The following is a 22,370-nucleotide window of genomic DNA, read 5'->3' on the forward strand; positions in this document are numbered from 1 at the left end:
ACAATCTTCCTCACCAAAAAAACAAAAAAATATATATCTGACAAAGGACTTGTACCTAGAGTACATAGAGAATTCCCAAAACTCAACAACAAGACAACAAACAATCTGATTAAGAAGAAAATACAAGAAAACCATTTTGTTTATCTTTTATCTTTTTCTTTCTAACTGCTATTTTGGGAATGCTTTACAATATACATAAATTTTACTAGAAGAGTTCCTTTATATTGTGGTGAGAAGCTCTTTATATTTGGGGGCAGGTGCGTCTTTGCTTTGAGGGGCTGTCCTGCACATTGCAGGAGGTTTAGTAGAATCCTGGCCTTGTTCACTATTCATGACTCAACCTGAGTTGTGACAACCAAATGTCTCCAGACACTGCCATACGTTCCAAGGGGCAAAAGTGCCTCCAGTTGAGAACCACTGCCTTACAGAATGCACGAGCACAAAATTTCACATACGGGGAATGTGGACGAATTTCAGCAGAGAAGGGGGTACTCACTGAAGGATACCCTTGACCAAACTGAGTGGGGCTCCTTGAACCCTCTTCTCTACCAGGCCTCTCCTCTGCCTGCTGAGCCCAGACTTAGCAGAGAACCCTGCTAAGCCAGTTCATCCAGCATCCCTTCGCATTTGATAGCTCCTCAAGTTCTTTGCCCCATCCCCCATCCTAACCGCATCCTCTTAGCAATTCTCCCCCCCCCCCCCCCTGGCTGTAGACCCCCCCCCCCCCCCCCCCCCCGCCTGTCCTTGTATTCCATGTTGAGCTTAAGCTCCCTCCCCTGTTGCAACAGCCCTGAATAAAAGCCTCCTGGCCAGTTTTTAACAAGTGCCCAGAGTAGTTTTTCCATATCACAACATTTAAGAAAAGTCTGGAGCACACACCTCCACAGGGAAAGCCCCATGGTGACCGTGCCTGAAGCCTGGCTGTGCCTTTGTACCCATCGGCAGCCCCAGTCTCAACCCTCCTTATGGCTTCTTCTTGTTTTCATTTCTTTATGTCATCCATTCACAAGAGTTTATGAAACATGAATAATAATCAGCAGATATACCTGTACCAACCACCTGGGCTAAGAAAACACATATTCCCAGTACTGAAGACACTCCAAATACCCCTCCCCAGTCCCCTTCTTCCTACTACCCCTTGCCCCCCCCAGGGTCCCTCTGTCCTGCGGCTTGTGATAACCATGTTCTTGTTCTCTACAGTTTTGCCACCTATTCATCTTTCCCGCGATAACACATTGCTCATTGTTGCCTGTTTTGGAACTTTACATAAATGGGATCACACTGTATATTTCTTCTGTGACTTGATTCTTTGGTTCATCCTTGTTTTTTAGACTTGCAGAAATTAAGAAAAGAAACCTTAACTAAATTGGAGTGGGGAAGGCCTGGAGGAGGAGGTCTCATGTCCCATGTATCACAGATGTCAACTACACCAAACAGAGCAAGAGGAACGTTTGCATCTTGGACAGGAAGTACAACTACTTTACTTCTGAAGGAAGATTTCTCTTCCCACCCTGCAACAGCCCAGCCAAGGAGAAACACCACAGCTCAGCCAAGGAGAAATGCCACAGCTTGGCCAATGAGAAATGCCACAGCTCAGCCAATGAGAAATGCCACAGCTCAGCCAAGGAGAAATGCCACAGCTCGGCCAATGAGAAATGCCACAGCTCAGCCAATGAGAAACGCCACAGCTCAGCCAATGAGAAATGCCACAGCTCAGCCAATGAGAAATGCCACAGCTCAGCCAATGAGAAGCTTCTGCCACCCTGAAATGTTACTTTCTCCCAATGGACTTTCCTTTAGAACAGGCCCGCCCTCTCCCCCTTTTTCTCTATAAAAGCAGCTCCCCTCCTTTCTTTTCTGGATTTGCCTATGGTTTGCTGTAGCAAATTGCAATTTTTTTGGCTATTCCCAAATAAACTCATTCTGAGATAACATAACAGGTAAATTAGCTTTTTAAGTTGACAGGCTCAACCATCTTGATGCCTGGAACTCCGGTCCATTCATTTTCACCACTGTAAAGAATTCTGCTGCATGAGCATGCCACAATCTGTGTAGGCATCCCACCACCCATCCACCCATGGGCACTTGTGCTGATTCCAGGTTTTGCTACTATAAACAATGCTGTTATGAACATACTCTCCAGTGGATACATGCAAGAGTTTGCATAGTGCTTCTTAAACTTTTGCATGAAGTAGAATCACCTGGAGGGCCTGTTAAAACACTGAGGGTGGGCCCTGCCCCTGGAGTTTCTAGTTCACTAGGTCTGGGGAGGTCTGTGTGTTGGGGGAGGTTATCATTTGCATTTCAAACATCATTTATATTTCAGCATCCTAGGCGATACTGATGCTGGGGGTCTGGGGACCACACTTTGAGAAGAAAGGTCTACTCCTAGAGGTGCAGTTGGCAGATCACAAGACACACCCTCTTCAACTTGACTGGAAAAGGCCAAGCCACTTCCAAGCAGGTGGGTGTGAGGGGTGTGAGTTCTTAGTGCCCCAGGCTCTGCTGGTTCCAGCAGGCAAGAGACGGACATGGGAGAGAAACGCGGGGAAAGGGAAAGTTACACAGGGTGCTGGAAAGACGGGTGGACCTTCTTACTTTTCCATGTCCTTCAACATTGTTTTTAATATTGTTTAAAATATTGTTGAACATTGCTCATGAAAATGGAGTCAGCTTGAAGACGCTGACGATCCATGGTTTTCAAACATGTAATAGCAATAAATTGGGCAATAAGTACCCAGACTCTACCTGCATGTATTCCTCTCAACAGCCACACTGAGTAAACGCTATTATTCCCATTTTGGAGATGGAAAGCCAGGCTTACACACCAGAGAGGAATAACCACCCAGGATCATACAGCTGGAAGTGTCAGCCTTGGGATCAAAGTCAGGTTGGACTGATTCCAGAAGCCCAGTTTGGTTCCCACCAAAACTATGTCTGGATTCTGGGAAAAAAAGACACCACATGGCTTCCTTGTGATGGAATGTCACAACGACATCTCAGAGGTTTGCAGCTGGAGACTGAACCATGACATAGGCACATGATAACACAGCGCTCCTTGGACCCGGGGCCTGGCCAATGCCCACCTGAGCCAACCAGCATCTCGCCTGGTTCCCCAGACCAAAATTGCACCCCAACCAGCATCAGCTAAGGCAAAACATCTGCATACAGCCGCAAGGAGGGTCGAAGCAGAATGAGTAGAGGATGCGCACGCTGGCACGGGAGAGATGGGGAAGCAGACACTGCTGTGCAAAAGGGCAGCCTGAGATGGACACAGCTCATGGCCGCACGGATAGAGATTGTCAGGCAGCAACTTACTCTTTTCTGATTTGTCTCCTGTATGTCAGCATTTCCATTTAGTAATTGTTGCTTGGATACGGAAGCTGAATCAGGTCTCGTCATTTTCGCTTCAGAATGAACCATCTTCTTCCTTTATCAGTTCAGCTTAAAATCAAGCAGATCAGGATTAACACGATTCAGAAGCCAGGTACATGCAGTCCCGGGAACCAAACCCACAACTAGACACACCAGGACACACTGTGAGCTCACTAACTCTTTATTGACTGAAAAAGAAATGACAGGAGGACTCCAGCGAACCATACATTAGATGAAGACAAATGCTGTGTCCCAGATCAGTGATCTTCAAGAATACGCTTCCATACCCCCAACGATTTTCTTTAAGTATTTCCTGTTACAATTTTAGGTTGAACATCAAAAAATGTTTTTACTATAAATTTAAAGAGTTGCAAACGATGCAATTCTGATGCAATTTTTAAATTTACATTTAAAAATAAAATTGTTATAGAACTCTTTCCAATGTAGCTGAGGGAATCTAAATATTATGGCAATTTGAAACCCAAACCTATAGTTAAAAAAAAAGTATGAACTCCAAGCCTTGTACTCTGTCCTTTTGATCGTCAACTTCTTATTTTCATTCCATTTCCCCCATGTAAGTATATCTTAATGTCACTCATTTTATTCTTGAAAGCATTTAATTGACCACTTTATCATACTTGTCTGCATTCAAAAGCTACATATGCATAAATTTGAACTTCATTTAAAAGTTTTTCCAGGACCACAAGTCTCTAAATATTAAGTTTTATACACTAATAATCTTGGATGAAAGTAAATGAAAATATTTCTCCTATGACTTGAAATAAATGTTATAAAAAAACATAAAGCACTTACTTATCTCCAATATAGCTTCCTTTACTTGACGATGGACCGCTGACTGCTTGGACAGAAACGCAGAGCTGTTCTCCACCTCCTTGAAATCATGCAAAACATACAAATTAGGCCCAAACCCGACCGAGTAAATGAGCGTATTCATCCGGATATGTTCCCACAGCTGAGAATGGTGCAAATGCAGAGGGCACGCGCTTTGAGGCAGAAATGTAGTTCCCAGAATCCTTTTTGTAAATCTTGACTATTTTAATTCTAAGACAGATGGATGAGGCACAGAGCCTTGCTGTAAATTTACTGCCTGAATCAACATTTTTTTATGATGCTCTCTATGCTTCTTTTCACAGGACCCTCCCCCAAGAGTTGTGCAATCTTTGTCAATATTGGTGCAATTGAACGGGCAAGGTGGCTAAAAACAAACAAACCAAACCAAAACAAAACACGAAAGGGAGAGAAGGATACATTTGGTCCTTCATAAAGTGGGAGAAAGGTGATTTTGAAAGGCGATCAGTCTTAAAGAGCACTTATGCAATTTGGCAATCTGGAAATTTATGCCCAAACCCCCCTCACGCCTTCCTGAAGACTCAGTGCCCAGGGGGTCCCAGGCTGGGGCCCCAAGTTGAAGACCACCGCTGCCTCAGTTGGCCTTACTGCGCCCAGCCAGGTGGCATCCTTGGTCTGCAGGGCTAGCATCCCCCATGACCAGAGGTCCAAATTGAGTCAAAATAGGACTTTGTGAATGTATTCCCTGCCTCTGTTTGTTTCATAAAACGACAATCCTTGAAAGCAAAATCTTGTGGATTTTGTCTGTACATCTCAAATGTCTGTACCTTTCTTGGATCATCTTTGAAAACCAGTTTGGATTTCAGGAGCAGGGCAATCTAGTCATTAAAGCCAGTTTCTTGCTCATTCATTACACTCAGCATCCAGCTGCAGTTGTCAGACTGAACTGAATGTATTCGCCAATGGTGGCCGTGGTAGAGTCAGGCAGTGGCCACCCTGAGCCTTCTGGCAGGCACACCACCTCCAACCTCTCTCCTTTCCAGCCCTCATCCTCCTCCCTACTGCACACCCCCAGGGCTCAGGGGTGGGGTTACTATACCAGGCTCTTCTCTCACGCCTCAGGTTTGGGTAGGGAGGGGAGCAACTGCCCAGGTGCAGCACGCTCCTTCCATTCCTGCCCAGGCCAAGTGTGTGTCCCCTCAAGTTCCCATTGTCCATGGAGGTGGCTGGCTGGCTGCCCCTCCACTCCAGATTTTAGGGAGTGCTGGCTGCCTACAGCTTCCAGAAGTGGATGCCACCTACCACGGTGTCACTGGAGAATACCTGCCCTGGGGAGTGTGAGTGGCATCAAAAGGTTGTCCAGTGGATTTCTATCCTTGTGGGAAAGCTTCCTCAGCCCAAACCAAATAGAGGGTTGGGAGGGAGCATTCAGCACCCCTCAACTCCTACAAGCACAATCTCTACCCCTGGGACCACCTGCAAGCGCATCCTAGAGAATGCCTGGTTCATAGAGTCTGTAACTTGCCCAACATAATTCAGTCTAGTTTTAAAAATAATCTTTGAAGGACTTAGATTTGCTTTTTCTCCTGAAAGTGTTTTGCCTTCTAAAAGCTCACCGACATATGAATTTTTTATGATTAAAAGGGAAAACATCTTGTACTTTAGACCTAATGCTCTCCATCGAACCACACTGACTGTCAGGAGGCAGGGAGAAGGGAAGCCGGGAAGGAAATGGGACGTACGTCCACGGAAAAGGGTGGGGAACTCCCTGCCAGCAGGTCTGTTCTAAAATAGAAAGAGGAGGACGCGGTTAGACATTTTAGGAGTCGTTTGGGACTGATAACTGGAGGTTAGCATCACCTGACCTTGCTTCCAGCAACTTGATTTAAAATTTGCCCAAATAATTGCGAGAATCCCACATGCACAGCTCAGCGGTCACCCGCGGTGGAGAGTGCAGGTCTCAGCATCGCCCGGCTTCCTTCTGCCAGCCCCCACGACTGTTTTACGTCTCTCCATCCCCCCAAACTACGTGCGTCCACCCCACTCAGTCGCACCCAGCTGCACAAGCTACAGGAAAGACCCTAGTCATCTCCCCATCCCCTGGGAGAGAGAGCGTACACCGCACAGGGCACTTCTGCGCATGCCTCGTCTCTCCCACCAGCCCTTCCTTCCCACCGAGCGGCTCTGGTACCCAAAACGTCCTCGCCAGCCGCGACCCTCCGTTCGGACTTGCCTGTATTCAGCAGGATCGGTGAAGACCCCTTGTCTCTGCGCTTCCAAGACCCCCCCCCCCCTTCCCCCGACTGTTGACTTGTTCAGTTTGCCTCGCTAGCAGGAAATATAAAATGATATCAAGCAATGATCGGCGTCTGGGGTGGGCTCCTAGGCCACGCAGCAGTGGATGTGAAACTTTCTCAGTGCGTCCCTCCCCCCGGTAACCGGCTTCCTCAGAGACCCCTGGGCCTCCATCCCCTCCACCTTCCCACCTCCTCAAGCAAAAACCTGCAGATTAGGGAGGCTGTTTTTGATGTCACCCAGGCGCCCTGGAAGTAGAATCAAGCGCGCTCTGAGCCCCGGCCAACAACGCCATTATTATTATTATTTATTATTATTATTATTAATTATTATTATTATTACTACTAATACTAGCCCCTGCAATGCCCACATCCCGGAGCACTGGTCTTCGCAGCCAGCGGCCCAAATGCTCCTCTCCGAGCCCCCCTGGCCGGCTGGAGGGTGCGCGGACCCAGAAGCAAGGCACTCACCCGTCGTCACGCAGCGACGACTGCCGGGCGCCGGCTGCTCCTCCGCTTTATACCCCGCCCGCCCCCGGTCGCGGAGAAACGAAACTCCGGGGACGCGGGGGCCCCAGCGGAAGGGCCGCTGGCTAGGAAACGAAACCAAACCGCTGCTCGGCCCCCGGAGCGGCAGCCTCCCAGAGGCGCTGCGTGTGCGCGCCCGGCGTCAGCAGCAGCCGCATCCCTGGGAGCTGGAGGGAAATGCAGATTCTCGCCACCGTCCGCCCCCGCCCCCGCTGAATCAGAAACTGGGCCGCAGGGCCCAGTAACCTGAGTTTGATCAGGTCCTTGTGACGATTCTGCGGCAGTTTGAGACCTGCTGCTCTAATAGCCTCGAGTCATGCAAAGCGGAACGCAGCCTTGACCCTAGCCAGTCCCTTAACCCCTGGCCTTCTGAACAGATGCATTGATAATTGCGGGTCTTAAATTCCTGCCCAGGGTTCACTGGGGTCATTCGGGTACCCTTAGGGATTCTCAAGCATTCTGTTAACGGCGGTCCCTCCCTCCCCCTCCACATGCAGACCCGCATCCTCCTCCTCCCCAATTCTCCTGCTCCACTTCAAGCCTTCCCTGGAGGTGGGCTCATCTGATCTCTCCAGGATGGAAATGGGTGGAAGGTGGGGGGCTGAGGTCAAGCAGACCCAATGGGAGTGGCCCTCCCTGTGGGGCCTCTGTGCGTGAGGAGTAACACTTGCCTTTGGAAGGGCCTGGCACCCCACCTCCTTCTCCTGAGCTCCACTCAGAGTCCCTGACAACACTTCCCCCCAAATACTCCTCTGACTGTGAAGGTTTGCCCCCAGTCAAAGGCCTGGAACCTGCCCGAGCTCTAAGTTCTGGGGTCAGGGAAAGCCTGCAGGGAACCGAATTCAATATGGCTGCCCCCAAGAGAAGGGGAAGAGGCCCCACAGCCAACTCGCCGGGCTGAAGTTGCCTGGCTCTGCACGGTTCCTTGCTGGGGTCTGGGCAACCCCATCCAGGGGGCCTGGTAGGGGAACACACACTCTCCCTGTAATTAGAGAGGAAGTTTTGCGGCCACTCATCCCTCTCGGCCTCAGCTACTGCACAGTTAGGAAGAAGAGCCACCCCATTTCCCAGTGGGCTGTGAGCAGCCTGGGGTGGAGCTTTCCCAAGGAGCAGAAGTGCCCCTGAAATGGAGGGGAAAGGCATGCATGGACATAAGACTCAACTCTGCGCAACGATCCCAGCCCCTTCAGACCGCAGGAGGCTCTCCCCAGCGACTGCTGTTCAGGAATGAATTCAGAAAGAGCCATAGGCAAAAGTGAAAGCCAGGCGGGGCCGCAGCCTGCTCCAGCGCCAGGACGAGGGCAAGGTGAGGGCATCTCAGGAGATGCAAGTGCCCCCTTAAATTTGGCACCCAGACACTTCACAAGCCTCCCCGTGGCGCCTCCCGGCCTGAGATTCTGGTAGCTCATCGTTTCTACTTTGCACATTACCTGGCAGTTCCCTGAAGAGCCCAGGGGCTTGGCTGGGGTGTAATTCAGTAATAACACAGTAACAGCACATAGGTTCTGAGTAATAGTATGTGTGGTCTCCTTCACATCCACCCTGTGAGGAGAGTGAGATCATCACTTGCACTTTACATATGAGGAGTCAGCTCACTGCTGGGTCCCTAACGAGCCAGTGGGAGAGCGAAGATGGCATCTAGGTTTTGATTCCCAGCTTTGCGCTCTGTAGCATCTTCTCGCCATGCTAAAATCGACGAGATGCAGCTCCTGTCCTCAGGAAGCTCCCAGCCTTCCACCTGAATTGCTGACAGGTTCCTTCTCTACTCAGGAAACATTGACTACTCTTTAGTCTATGAAACAAGTTTGGGACTCTTAGCTCTTGGGAATTGTCCTCCAGGCTCAGCACCCAGCTCACCATCCCTGAGCACGACGCACGCTTCTGCTGGCCTGTCCTTCCCCCCGGTTCCCGGACACATTCTCCTCCTCTGCCAGGTCCCAACTGTGATGTTCCCTGTCTACACAGCTGCCCCTGGGAGCCCCTTCCAGACCTGGGTGTCGCCTCTTCTGGCCCCCCACCACCTTAGCTCAAGCTTAGATGCTCTTCATCTCAGATGGATGTTCTGGATGGTCGGGGATGTGGCCACCTGCTCCATGAAGCTGTCAGCTCCACAAAGGCAGGCCAGGGCCTTATGAAGCTTGTATCCCCCCAGTGCCTACCACCTACCAACAGCAGGTGCTTAGTAAGCGTGGGCTGAATTTAAGTGGCCTGATGTGCACAGCCACTTCAGCCCCTGGGGCTCCTGCCAGGGCACTTACTAGTGTTTCCTACCTCCATTACAACCTATCTGACAAAAACACAGCATCCCCATGGCAGCATATTAGTGGCCAAACAATCACACTGACCCAACCCCAGCTGCCTGCGCAGTCATGGATGCCCAGGGCTCTCCAGGTCTCTTCAGTCTTTCTCCAGCCCCCTCCCACCTGCCTGGCCTGACCCAGACTTGCCAGGAGAGCTGAGCTGGTATTAATGGAAAGCCATACTTGGCAAGCTTCCAGACATTGGTGCCTACCTTCAAACAGTGCATTTGCTTAAACATCTGGGAAGCAGAAAGCACCCCTGTTCAATGCTGCAGGGCACCCCACTGCAGGGGTGGGAGGGGGTGGAGTGTTCCAAACTGCTCAGCTTGGTGTGCAGGACCTGCCTGTGCCCAGCCTCACCTGGCCCCGCTCGGTTGTAAGGCTCGGATGGAAGGCTCCTCACAGAACCTCGCCCAGCTCAAGGGCACTCCTCCTCCTACACCTGCGCCTGGACTTCTTCCCAGAATGCGGCCTCCCTCCGTGCTTCTCCAGGGCTAGCGGACTTGCTTCCTGGGAGCCCCATGCTTCCCGCCCCACCCATGGAGCAGGGCCTCATCACGCTGTCTTGGCCTCTGTGAACGCCCTTTCTGCCACCAGCTGTCAACCGGGCGGGATCAGGTCTGTGGTGTTTGCTATTGTACTCAGGATCCAGCACAAGTCCTGGCATAGTGTTTCAATATTTCTAGAATAAATGAATGAATGAATGAATGAATGATGAGTCGGAGGACTGTCTCTGGTCCTGCAGACGTGGTCTTCAGATGACCTCTGGAGAGTTACCTTGAGCCACTGGGTTTCCTTTTTGTCTCCTCCCCGCCTCTCCTCCGGATGTCGCGTTTCCCAGTCAAAGCAGGTTTTGTTTTGGTTTCTTTTCTCCTTTTCGGTTCGCAGAAACGAAAGTCAGGCGGCGCAACCTGCGATTCTTGAATCCGGGGGGCGGGGCGGGGGGCGACGGGGCGGTGCCGGGTGGAGGAGGGGGCGGTGCCGAGAGGAGGAGGGGGCTCCCAGAAGAGGAGGGGGCGGTGCCCGGAGGAGCCTATATACCCGGGAGGAGGCTCTGGGCCCGCGCTGCCGCTGCGACATGGGGTGGCTCCCTGGACACGGTTATGCCATTTTTGGGGCGGGGGCGGGCAGGGACGGACGGCAGCCCCGGAACCCTCCGGGTACCGTGTGCACGTCTGACGGCGTCAGGGCCAAGGGGCTGAGCGGCGCCGCGTCTGTCCCTCCCGCAGCGCAAGTCCAGGGTCCGGAATCATTTGCCCCGTTTCGTTTTCTCCTCTGTGCTTGTGACACAGACCCAGGCTTCTCAGAGGGTAGTCCTGGGAGCAGCATTGGCTTCAGCTGGAAGCTCGTTAGAAATGCAGGGTCTGGGGCCGTCCCAAGAAGCTGAATCAATCTGCATCTTAAGGGCATTCGCCAGGTGGTTCGTTTGCGATTCAGGCGTCAGACGCCTGGCGCCTGCAGGTTGCTATTTATCTGGTCCTCTTGGCAAGGCCCGGGCCCGGCTGAGAGCCCTGCCCCAGGGGACAGATGCTGAAAGTCTGGTGGAGCCAAGCTGTTGGCCATGGGCCCTGGTTTGGTGTACACGTGGCCCAACCCGCAGTCCCTGGGGAAGGTCCGTGGCCATTACAAAATCATTTTTCCGGCATAGGGCCAGCTGTCCTTCTGGCATTCGCTTGATGATCAGCACTTTGTGAAAGTTTGTTTTTCCAATAGGAAAGACGGTAGCACGTGTCACTTGCCTTCCGGGACCTCTCCCAGGCGGTCATGGGAATTGTCCCAGACTGTTCTTTTCCGGCAGTTCTTCAAATTCCAACCCGGGTTGCTTCGTTTTTTCTGTGCCTGCAACTGGGCTCAGTGTTTTATAGTATAGGAAGTGGCAGGCTTGCTTTGGCAGCCCATGTGTAGGAGAGGAAGTGGAGAGACTCCAACACAGTGTCTCTCTGTTAAAAATGCTGTCTTTGGTTATGGAGCATCCATGGAATATTGACCCTGTCAGGCACTGGGTCAATTTGTTTACACACATGATCTCCAATATTGCAAAAATCAATCAAATGAGAAATGGAAACTTAGGGTTGTTGACTCAAATAAATCATAATCAATCTATAAATCAAAATTGGGGCAAGTTTATTATAAACCAACCCAAAGGACCATACAGCCCCCGAGAGTGCTCCAAAGAAGTGGGGTGCACAGAGTGGTTAATACCATCTTGGAACAAAGAGCATACATCACCTATGATAGGAATGTCCCTTTTTTTTTTGAGGAAGATCAGCCCTGAGCTAACATCTGCTGCCAACCCTCCTCTTTTTGCTGAGGAAGACTGGCCCTGAGCTAACATCCTTGCCCATCTTCCTCTACTTTTTATATGTGGGATGCCTGCCACAGCATGGCTTGATGAGCAGTGCCATGTCCGCACCTGGGATTGGAACTGGTGGACCCCGGGCCGCTGAAGCAGAATGTGCAAACTTAACCACTGCGTCACGGGGCCGGCCCCAGGAATGTCCCTTTTACAATAGTCAGGAGACTGCTTTGCTGGCTCAGCAGATCAGTGGTCGCAGGGTGAGCACAGCAGGTCAGTAATTAATCCTTAGTTCCCAGGAAGAGATGCTGATCCTTAGGAAGTGCTGATACAGGGGGAAGTGTCATCCCTCTCTTTAAGGACATCATTCTTGTCTTTGGGATATAGTAAATGTTTAAAGCATGTGTATGATGCATCTTCAACAGGCCATGTCAGGCCTTTTGGAAAAACAAGGTCAGGTCAAATTAGTTTTAAACCACGTGGCTTCCTCATATGCTCCAGTGTATCCTATTGCTTGTCATTTATTCATCAGGGTGGACTCTTCTGCCCCCTTCACACAGCTAGTGAGAAATGGAAACTGAGTCCTTTGCACACTTTCAGGAGCCATCCTGTTCTCTCTGTTGCCATTGCGATTACCTGCCAGCCATCACTCATTGCTCCAAAAAATGTTACTGAGCAATGGCTCGCCACCCGATGTGCACAAAAGGCAATACCATAGCACACGGGGTTTTGAAAGAAGCAGCAGTTTATTTCACAATCAACGGTAAGGAGACGGAAGGACAGGCTCTCAACTCTGTCTCCCCATCCAGGGTATGGGGTAAGGCTTAAGGGGTCAGGGAGGCAGGTGGTATGCAGAAGCGCTGGCAGGATGTTTTGATTGGCAGATCAAAATTTTCTCTTCTGCACATGTTCCTGGCTGGCTTGCTGCTCCTGAAATATGGCTTTTAAAACCGTGTTGTTAAGATGAGCTCAGTTATGGGAGGTGACCAGGAAAAGCACAGTAAACAGGGGCAAAGTTGTTATGGAGAGTCAAGCCATTGCCTTCTCCATTGATTAGAGTTTCCAAAGACTTTCAGTCCTCCTTCCCTTCCTGGCACAGAGAGGGAGGTGCCCTTACAAACGGGGAGTTCTCTTATAAATGCAAATTTCCCTTACAAATGGGTAACTTCTACTAAGTTTTCAGAGCTTCTCCTATGTCTGCTGTGTTTTAAATAGTCATCAGCTCAAAATAGCCCTTCTGCCAAAGAGGCGTATTTTGGGATGGCAAATTCTGTTCCTGGTCTCGTGGTTACAGAAATATTTCTAAAGTGTCTCCTGTGTGCCGGGCACATGATAGGAGCAGACTTCTTTTACGTCGAAGAGTCGCTCCCACACCTGTCCGTCATCACAATCACTGGGGCAGCTTTAAGAAAAATTAATTTCATTTACGAAATGTCATCCTGATAAGTCTATAGACCTTTCATTTGGACTGCCATGTTGTGGCAAAGTCCCAACGTGGGATGTGGCAGAGAGCTGATGTCTTTGGCCAACAGCCACCGAGGGCCTGAGGCCTGCCCACGGCGGGTGAGTGAGCTTGGAGGCTGTGTCAGTGTCCTGGGGCTGCTGTAACAAGGTACCACAACCTCAGTGGCTTAAACAACAGGAGTCTTTTCTCTTACAGCTCTGGAGGCTGGAAGTCCAAGGTCAGCTTCACGGGGCTCAAGTCTCAGTGTTGACAGGGCAGCGCTCCCCCTCCGGAGACTCTGGGCAGAATCCTTGCCTTGCCTTTTCCAGCTTCTAGACCTGCCTTTCATGCTTTCTTTGGCTCATGACCTCTTCCTCAAGGCCAGCAGGGTAATGTCTTCAGATCTCACTCTCTGCTCCGTCTTTACACTGACTTCTCCTCTGCAGTCAGATCTCCCTCTGTCTCCCTCTTCTGAGGACACTTGTCATTCCCTTTAGGGCCCACCTGGACAACCCAGCATAATCTGCCCGTCTCGGGATCTTTAACTTAATCAGATCTGCAAAGACCCTTTCTCCACATAAAGTCACATTCGCTGGTTCCAGGGAGTAAGACCTGGCTGTTCTGGGGTGCCATTGTTCAGCCTGTTGGCACCACTCATGTAAACAGTAATCTTTACATATTGAAGATTTTGTTCTAATTATCTTTAAACTAAATTGGGGTATAAGGCGTTGCTCTGGTCTCTGACGCATTTCCAGTCTCTTGAAAACAGAAACTTCCGTCACAAGGGAGGAAAAATAAAAGATTATCAGGAGCCTGGAGCAGACGTCCATCCCACTCGGAGACCAGCTCCTATATAACTGGCCTGGAGTCTTTGTTCTGTGAGATGAGCTTTAAGGAGGCTAGTCTGCCATCTTCCATCTTTGCTGGCAAACATGAATAAACCCTTTCTATTCCACCGACTTGCCTCCTGACTTTTTGGCTAGTCTTGCGGCAAACAGAATGAGCTCATTGCTCAGCAACAAGCGGACCTCAGAAGCCAGCCCTCCCTTCTCGAGCCCTGAGAGTGCGGCTGCCTGGCCCACAGCTGCACTGCGGCTTCATGAGAGACCCCGAGCCAGAGGCATCCAGCTGGGAAGCGTGTGAATTCCTGATCCAAAGAAACTGAGATAAGAAATTCCAGGGGTAATATTTGAGGCAATTTGTTATGGAACAGTAGATAACAGATACACCAAGTCACTATGCATGACAGAAGGGGCATTTTAGGGCCTCAAGGGGTCAAAACGAGATGGGAAATCCAAATTTGTTTATGCTACCTAGTAAATATCTTTTCACAGGTACTTCTTGGTCTTATCACTGCAGCACTGATTGAAGGGAACACACCCCCCTTCCATCCCCACCCCAAAAGGGCAACTTCCACCCTGTGAGGAATCTCTAAACACAGCGAAGGGGGGTTTGGAGTGTATGCACAGGCAGATCACCAGACACTTCCATCCAAGCGGAGCTCACCTGCAGGAGCAGGTCTGCAGTGACCAGGGCAGAGGACACAGGAAGGTCCCACAGCGCACAGTAGGCTGTGAGAGACTGAATAGACACACGGACAATGGCCAGACCATGAATGAGAACAGAACTCTGCCCCAGCGCCTGTGGCAGCCTGCCCAGGAAACCAACCCCTTCTCTACTGTGACTAGCCCAGAAGCCAGGCTGCTGTAAGTCAGCTGCGAGAAGCCAGACCGCTCCCTCTACCAACAACCCAGGAAGCCCAACAAGAACCCCGGTAACAATCAGACCCAATGCCCAGGACTTGATTGACAACTGCCACCTTTCCTAGTTTTTTTGTCCCTACTTGCAATTTAGGACCACCCAGAGAAAGCCAAAGGTGCCCCCCTAACCAATCACGTAGGATGCCTGCTTCTAGTGAGCTGCCCACAGCTTCCCCAGGCCCCCAGCCTCTGACCAGGGCCCACCTGAGCCTCCCCTTTGCCCCACTATAAAGCTTTTCCACTCCTCTGCCTGCCTTTGAGTCTCTGCCAAAAGGTAAGTGACAGTGGCTGGCCCCTTTGTGATAGCCAGCTCTGAATAAAGAACTTTGCTTGTTCTCATTTGGGCGATCTTCCTTTATTTCTACGCTTATTAAAAACACAACCCCAGATCCACAGTAACAATGAGGGAGGAAACGGTATGTGCATATGTGTATTGTGCGTATATGTGCATACACATGTGTGCATGTGTAGGGTGGACGTGTGAGGGAGTGAGGGAGCCTGGGATAAGAAGGAAGTGCAAGGAACACATCTGTTTCTTTGCTCCTTTGTTTTGTTCAAGGAGCAATCTCCATGGATGTAGGGAGGGTGTGGCAGTGTCCAAATCCTGTTTCCTCTTCCTCGTGTCTGCTTAGCTGGGCCACATTTCTCAGCCTGCCTAGCAGTTAGGCGCTGCCGTAGGCTTGAGTTCTGCCCACAGAATGTGGGAGGAAGTGATGGACACCGCTCCCCAGGCCTGGCTCCTGGAAACTCACCTCAAAATCATCTACACTCTCTCTGCCCTCACCTGCTGGCCACCTACTGTGGGTCTGGTGGAGATCAAAGGCCCCGTGATGGTGGGGCCACTAGGTGGAAGGAGGCTGGTGCCCTAAGGGACTGTGTGGCTTGGAACCTGCCAGTCTGCTGTGGGCCCCCAGGATGTGAGTGAGGAAGACACTTGGATTGTGTTGAGCCCCAGAGATCTTAGGGTGTTTATTGCAGCAGTTTGCTTATTCTGATGAAAATATAGGCCATCCACCCACCTCCACTCTCTGACCTGCTGGGTGGAACTGTGTCTCCCGAAATGACATGTCCAAGTCCTAATGCCCAGAGCGTGTAAATGTGCCCTTATTTGGAAGTGGAGTCTTTGCAGATGTCATTGAGTTAAGGATCTTGAGATGAGATCATCCTGGATTTAAGATGAGCTCTAAATCCCACGACTGGTGTCTTTAAAAGAGAAAGGAGACTGAGGTTTGATATAAGGAGACACAGCAAAGAAGACTATGTGCAGATGGGACAGAGACGGGAGTGAAGCATCTACAAGCCAGGGAATGCCCAGGACAGCTGGAGCCACCAGGAGCTGGGAGAGAGGCCTGGGACAGATTCTCCCTCAGAGCTCCAGAAGGAACCAGCCCTGCCAACAACTGACTTCAGTCTTCTGGCCTCCAGGACTGAGAGAACAAACTTCTGTTCTTTTCAGCCACCTACTTTCTGGCACTTTGTTACAGCAGCTCCAGGAAACTCATACACCAGGCCCCAAGCATCTTCCTTAGAGGCCTGGCACCTGGGTTCTGGGGGCCGTTCTGGGGGCCGTCCTCGGGTGGCAAATGGGAAGCTTTGGTTGAGGCTGTGTGCATGTGTACCTATGTGTGAAATGCATTGACCTTTTAGGGGATGCTCTAAATATACAATTAATGGAATAAATATTCAACATAAGACTTTTTCTCAGACTTTATTTACACAACAGCATTTATAATTTGGAGGTTAAATAAAGAACAATGAAACAAGAGCAGTGGATCCTGTCTTCTAGGGGACCTTCTCTTCAGCTCCACCACTGACTGTTTGTCTATGTGACCTGACTCATAAAATGAGGAGGAAGAACCAAATTTAAAAAAAAAAAAAAGTAAGGGGCACTAAACTTAGATCAATGTTTTGTTTTTAAAATGTTCTTCTCATAATCTTTAGCTTCAATATTGCAAAAGTTCTTTAAAACCAGGGGAACTTTATATAACAAGGATCCTCACTTTTGCCACTTTTATGTAACATAGTATTAGAAGTTCTAGCTTGAGCAATTAAGCAAGATAAAGAAATAAAAGGCATCCAAATTGGAAGGGAAGATGTACAATTATCTCTTTTTACAGATGATAAGACTTTATATGTAGAAAACCATAAAGATTCCACACACAAAAAAATGTTAGGACTAATGAAGGAATTCAACAAAGTAGCAAGATAAAAAATCAACACATAAAAACCAGTTGCATTTCCGTAAACTAACAATGAACAATCTGAAAAGGAAATTAAGAAAACAGTTCCGTTTACAATAGCATCAACAAGAATTAAGTACTTAGAAATTAACTTAACCAAGGAAGTGAAAGACTATTACACTGAAAACTACAAAACATGGCTTAAAGCAATTAAAGAAGACATAAACAAATAGAAAATACATCCTATATTCATGGATTGGAAGACAACTTTGTTTAAATGCGAATACTTCCCAACGTGACCTACAGATTCGATGCAATCCCTACCAAAATTCCAGTGGCAGTTTTTGCAGAGTTAGAAAAACCCACCCTAAAATTCATATGGAATCTCAAGGGCACCAAGTAATCAAAACAATCCTGAAACAGAACAAAGTTGGGGCTGACCTAGTGGCATAGTGGTTGAGTTCATGTACTCTGCTTCAGCAGCCAAGGGTGTGAGGGTTTGGATCCTGGGTGTGGACCTACACACTGCTGGTTGAGCCACATTGTGGCAGCATCCCACATACAAAAAGTAGAGGAAGATTGGCACGGATGTTCGCTCAGGGACAATCTTCCTCAAACAAAAAGAGAGAGATTGGCAACAGATGTTAGCTCAGGGTAAAACTTCCTCACAAAAACAAAAACAACAACAAAAAAGAATGAAGCTGGAGGACTCACATATCCTGATTTTAAAACTTACTACAAAGCTACAGCTATCAAAATAGTGTGGTACTGGCAGAAAGATAGATACATAGATCAATGGAACGGAAAGGAGAACCCAGAAATAAACTCTTGCATATATGGTCAAATGATTTTTGACAAGAGGGCCAAGACCAACGGGGAAAAGAGAATCTCTTTTCAACCAATGGTGTTGGCAAAAGTGGATATCCACATGCAAAAGAATGAAGCTGGAGTGTTATCCACCACCCTATAAAAAATTGACTCAAGAAGTATTAAAGAGCTGAACGTAAGAGCTGGCTGGAAGAACCTTAGAAGTGAGGGCTGCTCTAGGGACCTCGAGGGTAAAGGAGAAAAGAGGTCTTTGATGGAGGGGAAGAATTGCTGGCCTTTTCGAATGCCTGCTTCGGGACAGGTAGATTGTAGAAATGGTTTCACTTAACCCTCCTAAAATTCCTGTGAGGTAGGCATAGCTTAGCATGAAGAAGAAAATAAAATTAGCCATAATCCTCCAGTGTAGAGATGACCACGGGTGTGAAGCTGTATATATTTTTTTAGAAGGCTTTTCCTTATTAAATTTCTCTTCAAGACTTAACATAGCAATGGGAGCTCATGGCAACCAGGGAAACAAATGAAAATTGATTTCACTGAGGCTCATTTCTCCTGGAGGGTTGGGGAACATGATCACAACAAACCACAAGAAGCAGGTAGCATGACTGAATTCATCTGAAAGTGACGAGCTGAAGGGCACCATCCCAAACAGCCAGAGTGAGAGTTAAGGCAGAGCCTCAGGCGACCTCCATCATTCATTTGTTCAATGAGATATCATTTATTAAGTAGTTACCAAGCACTAGGTGCCATGCAAGATTCTGGGAATACGAAAGAAGAATACGATACTGACCTTATCCCTCCAGGGTCTCAAAATCTAATGGAGGGTGTGTGGAGGGAGACAAATTAACACAGCCCCATGGCGTAGTGGTTAAGTTTGGTGTGCTCCAATTTCATGGCCTGGGTTTGTGGGTTTGGATCCTGGGCGCAGACCTACACCACTCATCAGCCATTCTGTGGTGGTGACCCACATATAAAGTGGAGGATGATTGGCACAGATGTTAGCTCAGGGCTAATCTTCCTCAGCAAAAAAAAAAAAAAAAAGGACTCAGCCACCTCTACGTGGAGGTTGGGGAAGACCTCCCAGCAGAGGTGACAGCTCTGAGTGCATGTGGACTTTAGATATGAACTCTGGTGCTGAGTGCAGTACGGAGAAGATGGGCCCCAATAGCAACAGGAAAGTCTGGCCCCAAAGGAGAAGCCACTTCTTGTACCGCCTTCCCTTAGAACGAACACACATAAGAAAAATCCCAAAAGTGCTGCTGCCCTTCCATGTATCTACCCCCTTTTAACTGGAGAATTTAAAGAGAGCTTGCCGTGCCTGAGCGAGCCGGTAAATTTTCTGCTTCAGGAATCTTCTCTTGGTGGAGGTCTCGCTCTGTTCTTGAAGCATCCAAGAATAGTGCTCTTTGTCGTACAGTAACTGCATCATGGCTTTCTGCAAACAGTCGCTATTGTCTTGCAGCATAAAATACTGGATTATGAATGGGATCTGGTTGGCAAGACGCTGGCTGGTTTCCTGGAAGAGGAGGGTAAGAAGAGTGGGTTGGCCACGTCCATGTGGTCCCATCCTGGTGGTCCCATCCACCCCTACCCCGGGGATCAGGATCAAACCACAGGAACGTTCCATTTGGGTTGCCTGATTTTTACTACACAGGTATTTCCTCTGGCACTAAGAACCCACGTGGTGGGGTAGCAAACCCATAACCCCTTCTGGGCATCCTCGCCTTTCCAGGAAGTCCCCCCTCCAACGACTTCACCTCCCGTTGAGACTTCCTGGCCCCATGATGGCCCCGCTCCCTTCTGGAGCAGATCGGGACCTGTTTCAATGCTTCCCTCTCTTCATCAGCACGTCCAGTTTGCCTGACAGGGGACCCCACCCCTGGGTACTCTACTTTCTATTCTCACTAAGAAAAGGCTTCAGGAGTCAGGCTTCTTTGCAGTTTAAAAGCTATCTTCCTTTCTATGCACCCTAATTCTTCAGCCCATGGACGGAGGGTTGGAAACCATGTCACAAAATCAAGGGAAAGGAATTTTCACTCCTGTTTGGTGGAGCTGGTGAGTTTGAGGCACTTCAAGAGCTGACTGCCTTCTGAACATCCAGGAAAGCTAAATTAATAAACAGTAAAGTTAGTGCGTCTTGCGTTTTGCTGTGTTCTGATAATAGTAATTTTGCAATTCATGCAGAGCATACAATATAAAGAGCTATGGGGTAGGAATTAATTCTGAGTACACGCTCTGCCACATTGAAAATCTGATTTGGGGCAAGTTCATTAGAAGTGCTTGATAGGGTTACTGTAGAATTATAAATGAGCTAATACACGAGCAGTAACAGCTTAGTGCATCATGGTGGTCCCTCCCTTCTGTGCTCAGCTAAGCACCTCTCAGCCAGCTCACTGACCTGTGCGCCCACACACTCACCGAGAAATATGCATTCAGGTGGAGCCCGATTTCAGTGATGGAGGAAATCTGGGACAGATCATTTAAAAGAGGCGATTGCAACTTTAGATTCTGTGGAGGTGTTCCCTTGGCGCTAAAAGTCTCTGCTCGGATTTTGCTGAGAACCACGCCGTAAATCTGGTCTTGACAGAAAACCAGCTGCTCCATCTTGAACTGAAGTCGGATCAGATTTTCTGCTGTTTCCACTTGTCTCATTCTTATCTCCTCAATCTTGCTCTGTTTGGATAAGAAAGAGAAACACATTCCTTTTTTCCCCCCTGTTGTTTAGTCAACTTAGGAAATACTACTATGTTGAACACAGAATTAAAGATAATTTGAGGTCAAAGAAGGCCTGAGACTTTAATGGTGATTTCCAGAAGGTGCCTACTTCACCCCTCCTTCTTGTCCTCATCAACCTTATTTTGTGACACTACCCCATCACTTGCCCATCCCGCCTTCTCTTCTCCCGTTCTTTCTCTCTGCCTTGACCTCCCCTTCCTCCCACACCACCATCTTTCTGCTTCCTCAGCTGTGGTTTAGTCGGCATTTTTACATCCATTGCTCTGGTCTCTCTAGTTGGCTAGAATCCAACCATTCCAGAACGACTCCGGCACCAAGGAACACAGCGCGATGACAGCTTGATATTTTCGTTTCCCAGAAATCCTGTGACTCCTGTGTCACCCACACAGTCAAAGGCAGTCTGGGAAAGGAAGGGATGACATGGTGGAGGGAGTCACTTCCTGGCTTTTGAGTTTCAAACAGACTTTGGCACACTAAAGGCAGAGACAGTGGTTTGAGAGAGAGACAGGGCCTGTGAGTTTCACAGGGGGCTGCTTTTTCTTCTTTTTCGGAGGGTATGTGGTAAATGACAATGTGTATGGCAAATCCCCTCGTAGGTTTAGGGCCTTAGAGCAGAAATGGTCTGTGTGGCACTTCCCAAGAGGAGTGACATGGTGGAGGGGAGGGTGGGGGCTGGAGGCCCCGGAGAGCTCTGAGCCCCAGCGTGATATAGGGAGCTGTGCCAAGACTTCTTAGCTATCCAAGGACAGCGCAAAGGGATGGAGGCCCTTGGTGGGTCCTGGAGTTTCTTTGGCCCCATTTCGGTGTGTGCTTGCAGCAGCGTGCTCCGGTGCCCTGTCAGGGCTGGGGAAGAGCTCAGGAGATCCAGCCCTGCTGTCAGGAACACTGGGGACCCAGGGGGCCAACTGCTGAGCCTTGGGAAGGATGGTGTACATCTTGGAAGCCACCAGCCTGGAGAATTGGCGATCGAGGACCAGGCATGTCACCCATCCCATGATGAGTCACCCCAGGACTCAGACACAGCCCTTGGGAAAGTTGGAGGGGTCAGAGTGAGATTAAGCTGTCAACAACCGGCAAAAGAGAAAGGAGAAATAGTTATATTATGGTGAAATGACAGGAATTCTTTTTCTTGCTCACCTGCATTGTGGAATGAGAGTCTGACCCGTCAGCCTAAGCCTGGGCAGAAGAGGATTTTTACCTAGAGCCAAGGTGGGAGCCGGAATAGCCCCTCTTCCCTTTACTGAGAGAGGGATCCAGGAAAGAGTTTCTAAGTTGCTAAGTGGAAACTCACATAGCTATGGCACTATTTTTAAGTCAAACTTATAGAAATTTTGGACTAGGAATACTAGACAATGCCATTCTTTGTGCTAGAAAAAGATTCAAAATACCAACCAATCACTAGATAGGGTCATATGTTCAGGATACCATCACCAAGCCTAGGGCCCGCTATGCTGCAGAAGACTAACTAGGCAGAAAAGATAACCAGCCCCTGTACATTGTTCCATTTCTCCCATTGCGTGCAGACCGACTCCCGAGCAAAGCAAAATGGCAGATGCTTCTGGAGTCGCCAGCCCAGCCAACCTGAAATTATAGCCCTGGCCACGTATTTCCAAAGGACAGTGACTATCCAACTTCTTTGAAAGGTTAGACCCAGATAAATCAGCCAGTAGTAGAGGTGACCAGCAAGTAACCTGTGGGTGCTTACCTGGGCTATCTGATTAAGGTTGGAAAATTCGCCAAAATGTGTTCTGGCTGTGTTGATGAAAGTTTGCCGGACAATTTCTGACCAGAGAAAGAACAAGACATCAGTAAATTGCAAGCA

At 49.1% G+C, this 22,370-nt stretch overlaps 2 protein-coding genes across 3 annotated transcripts in view; both read right to left on the reverse strand.

Annotated features, from left to right (window-relative positions):
* LOC124234373 (interferon-induced GTP-binding protein Mx1) overlaps positions 1 to 10,181 on the reverse strand; it is a 34,786-nt gene extending 24,605 nt beyond the window's left edge. The window contains exons 1-3 of one of the 2 annotated variants that reach the window (XM_046651735.1): positions 10,085 to 10,181; positions 4,189 to 4,267; positions 3,319 to 3,444 (exon numbers count right to left, since the gene is read on the reverse strand). In XM_046651735.1, the coding sequence (XP_046507691.1) occupies positions 3,319 to 3,423 (105 nt within the window). In that variant the 5' untranslated portion in view covers positions 3,424 to 3,444; positions 4,189 to 4,267; positions 10,085 to 10,181. Of the gene's footprint in view, positions 1 to 3,318; positions 3,445 to 4,188; positions 4,268 to 6,950; positions 7,128 to 10,084 lie in introns of those variants that run through there. The other variant, XM_046651734.1, reaches the window with a different exon arrangement.
* An 8,860-nt stretch (positions 10,182 to 19,041) lies between these two features.
* LOC124234306 (interferon-induced GTP-binding protein Mx2-like) overlaps positions 19,042 to 22,370 on the reverse strand; it is a 35,070-nt gene continuing 31,741 nt past the window's right edge. The window contains exons 12-14 of the mRNA XM_046651615.1: positions 22,254 to 22,330; positions 20,231 to 20,485; positions 19,042 to 19,328 (exon numbers count right to left, since the gene is read on the reverse strand). Of these exons, the coding sequence (XP_046507571.1) occupies positions 19,098 to 19,328; positions 20,231 to 20,485; positions 22,254 to 22,330 (563 nt within the window). The 3' untranslated portion in view covers positions 19,042 to 19,097. The remainder of the gene's footprint in view (positions 19,329 to 20,230; positions 20,486 to 22,253; positions 22,331 to 22,370) is intronic.

Source organism: Equus quagga, unplaced genomic scaffold (genome assembly GCF_021613505.1).
Source record: "Equus quagga isolate Etosha38 unplaced genomic scaffold, UCLA_HA_Equagga_1.0 73442_RagTag, whole genome shotgun sequence".
NCBI lineage: Eukaryota > Metazoa > Chordata > Mammalia > Perissodactyla > Equidae > Equus > Equus quagga.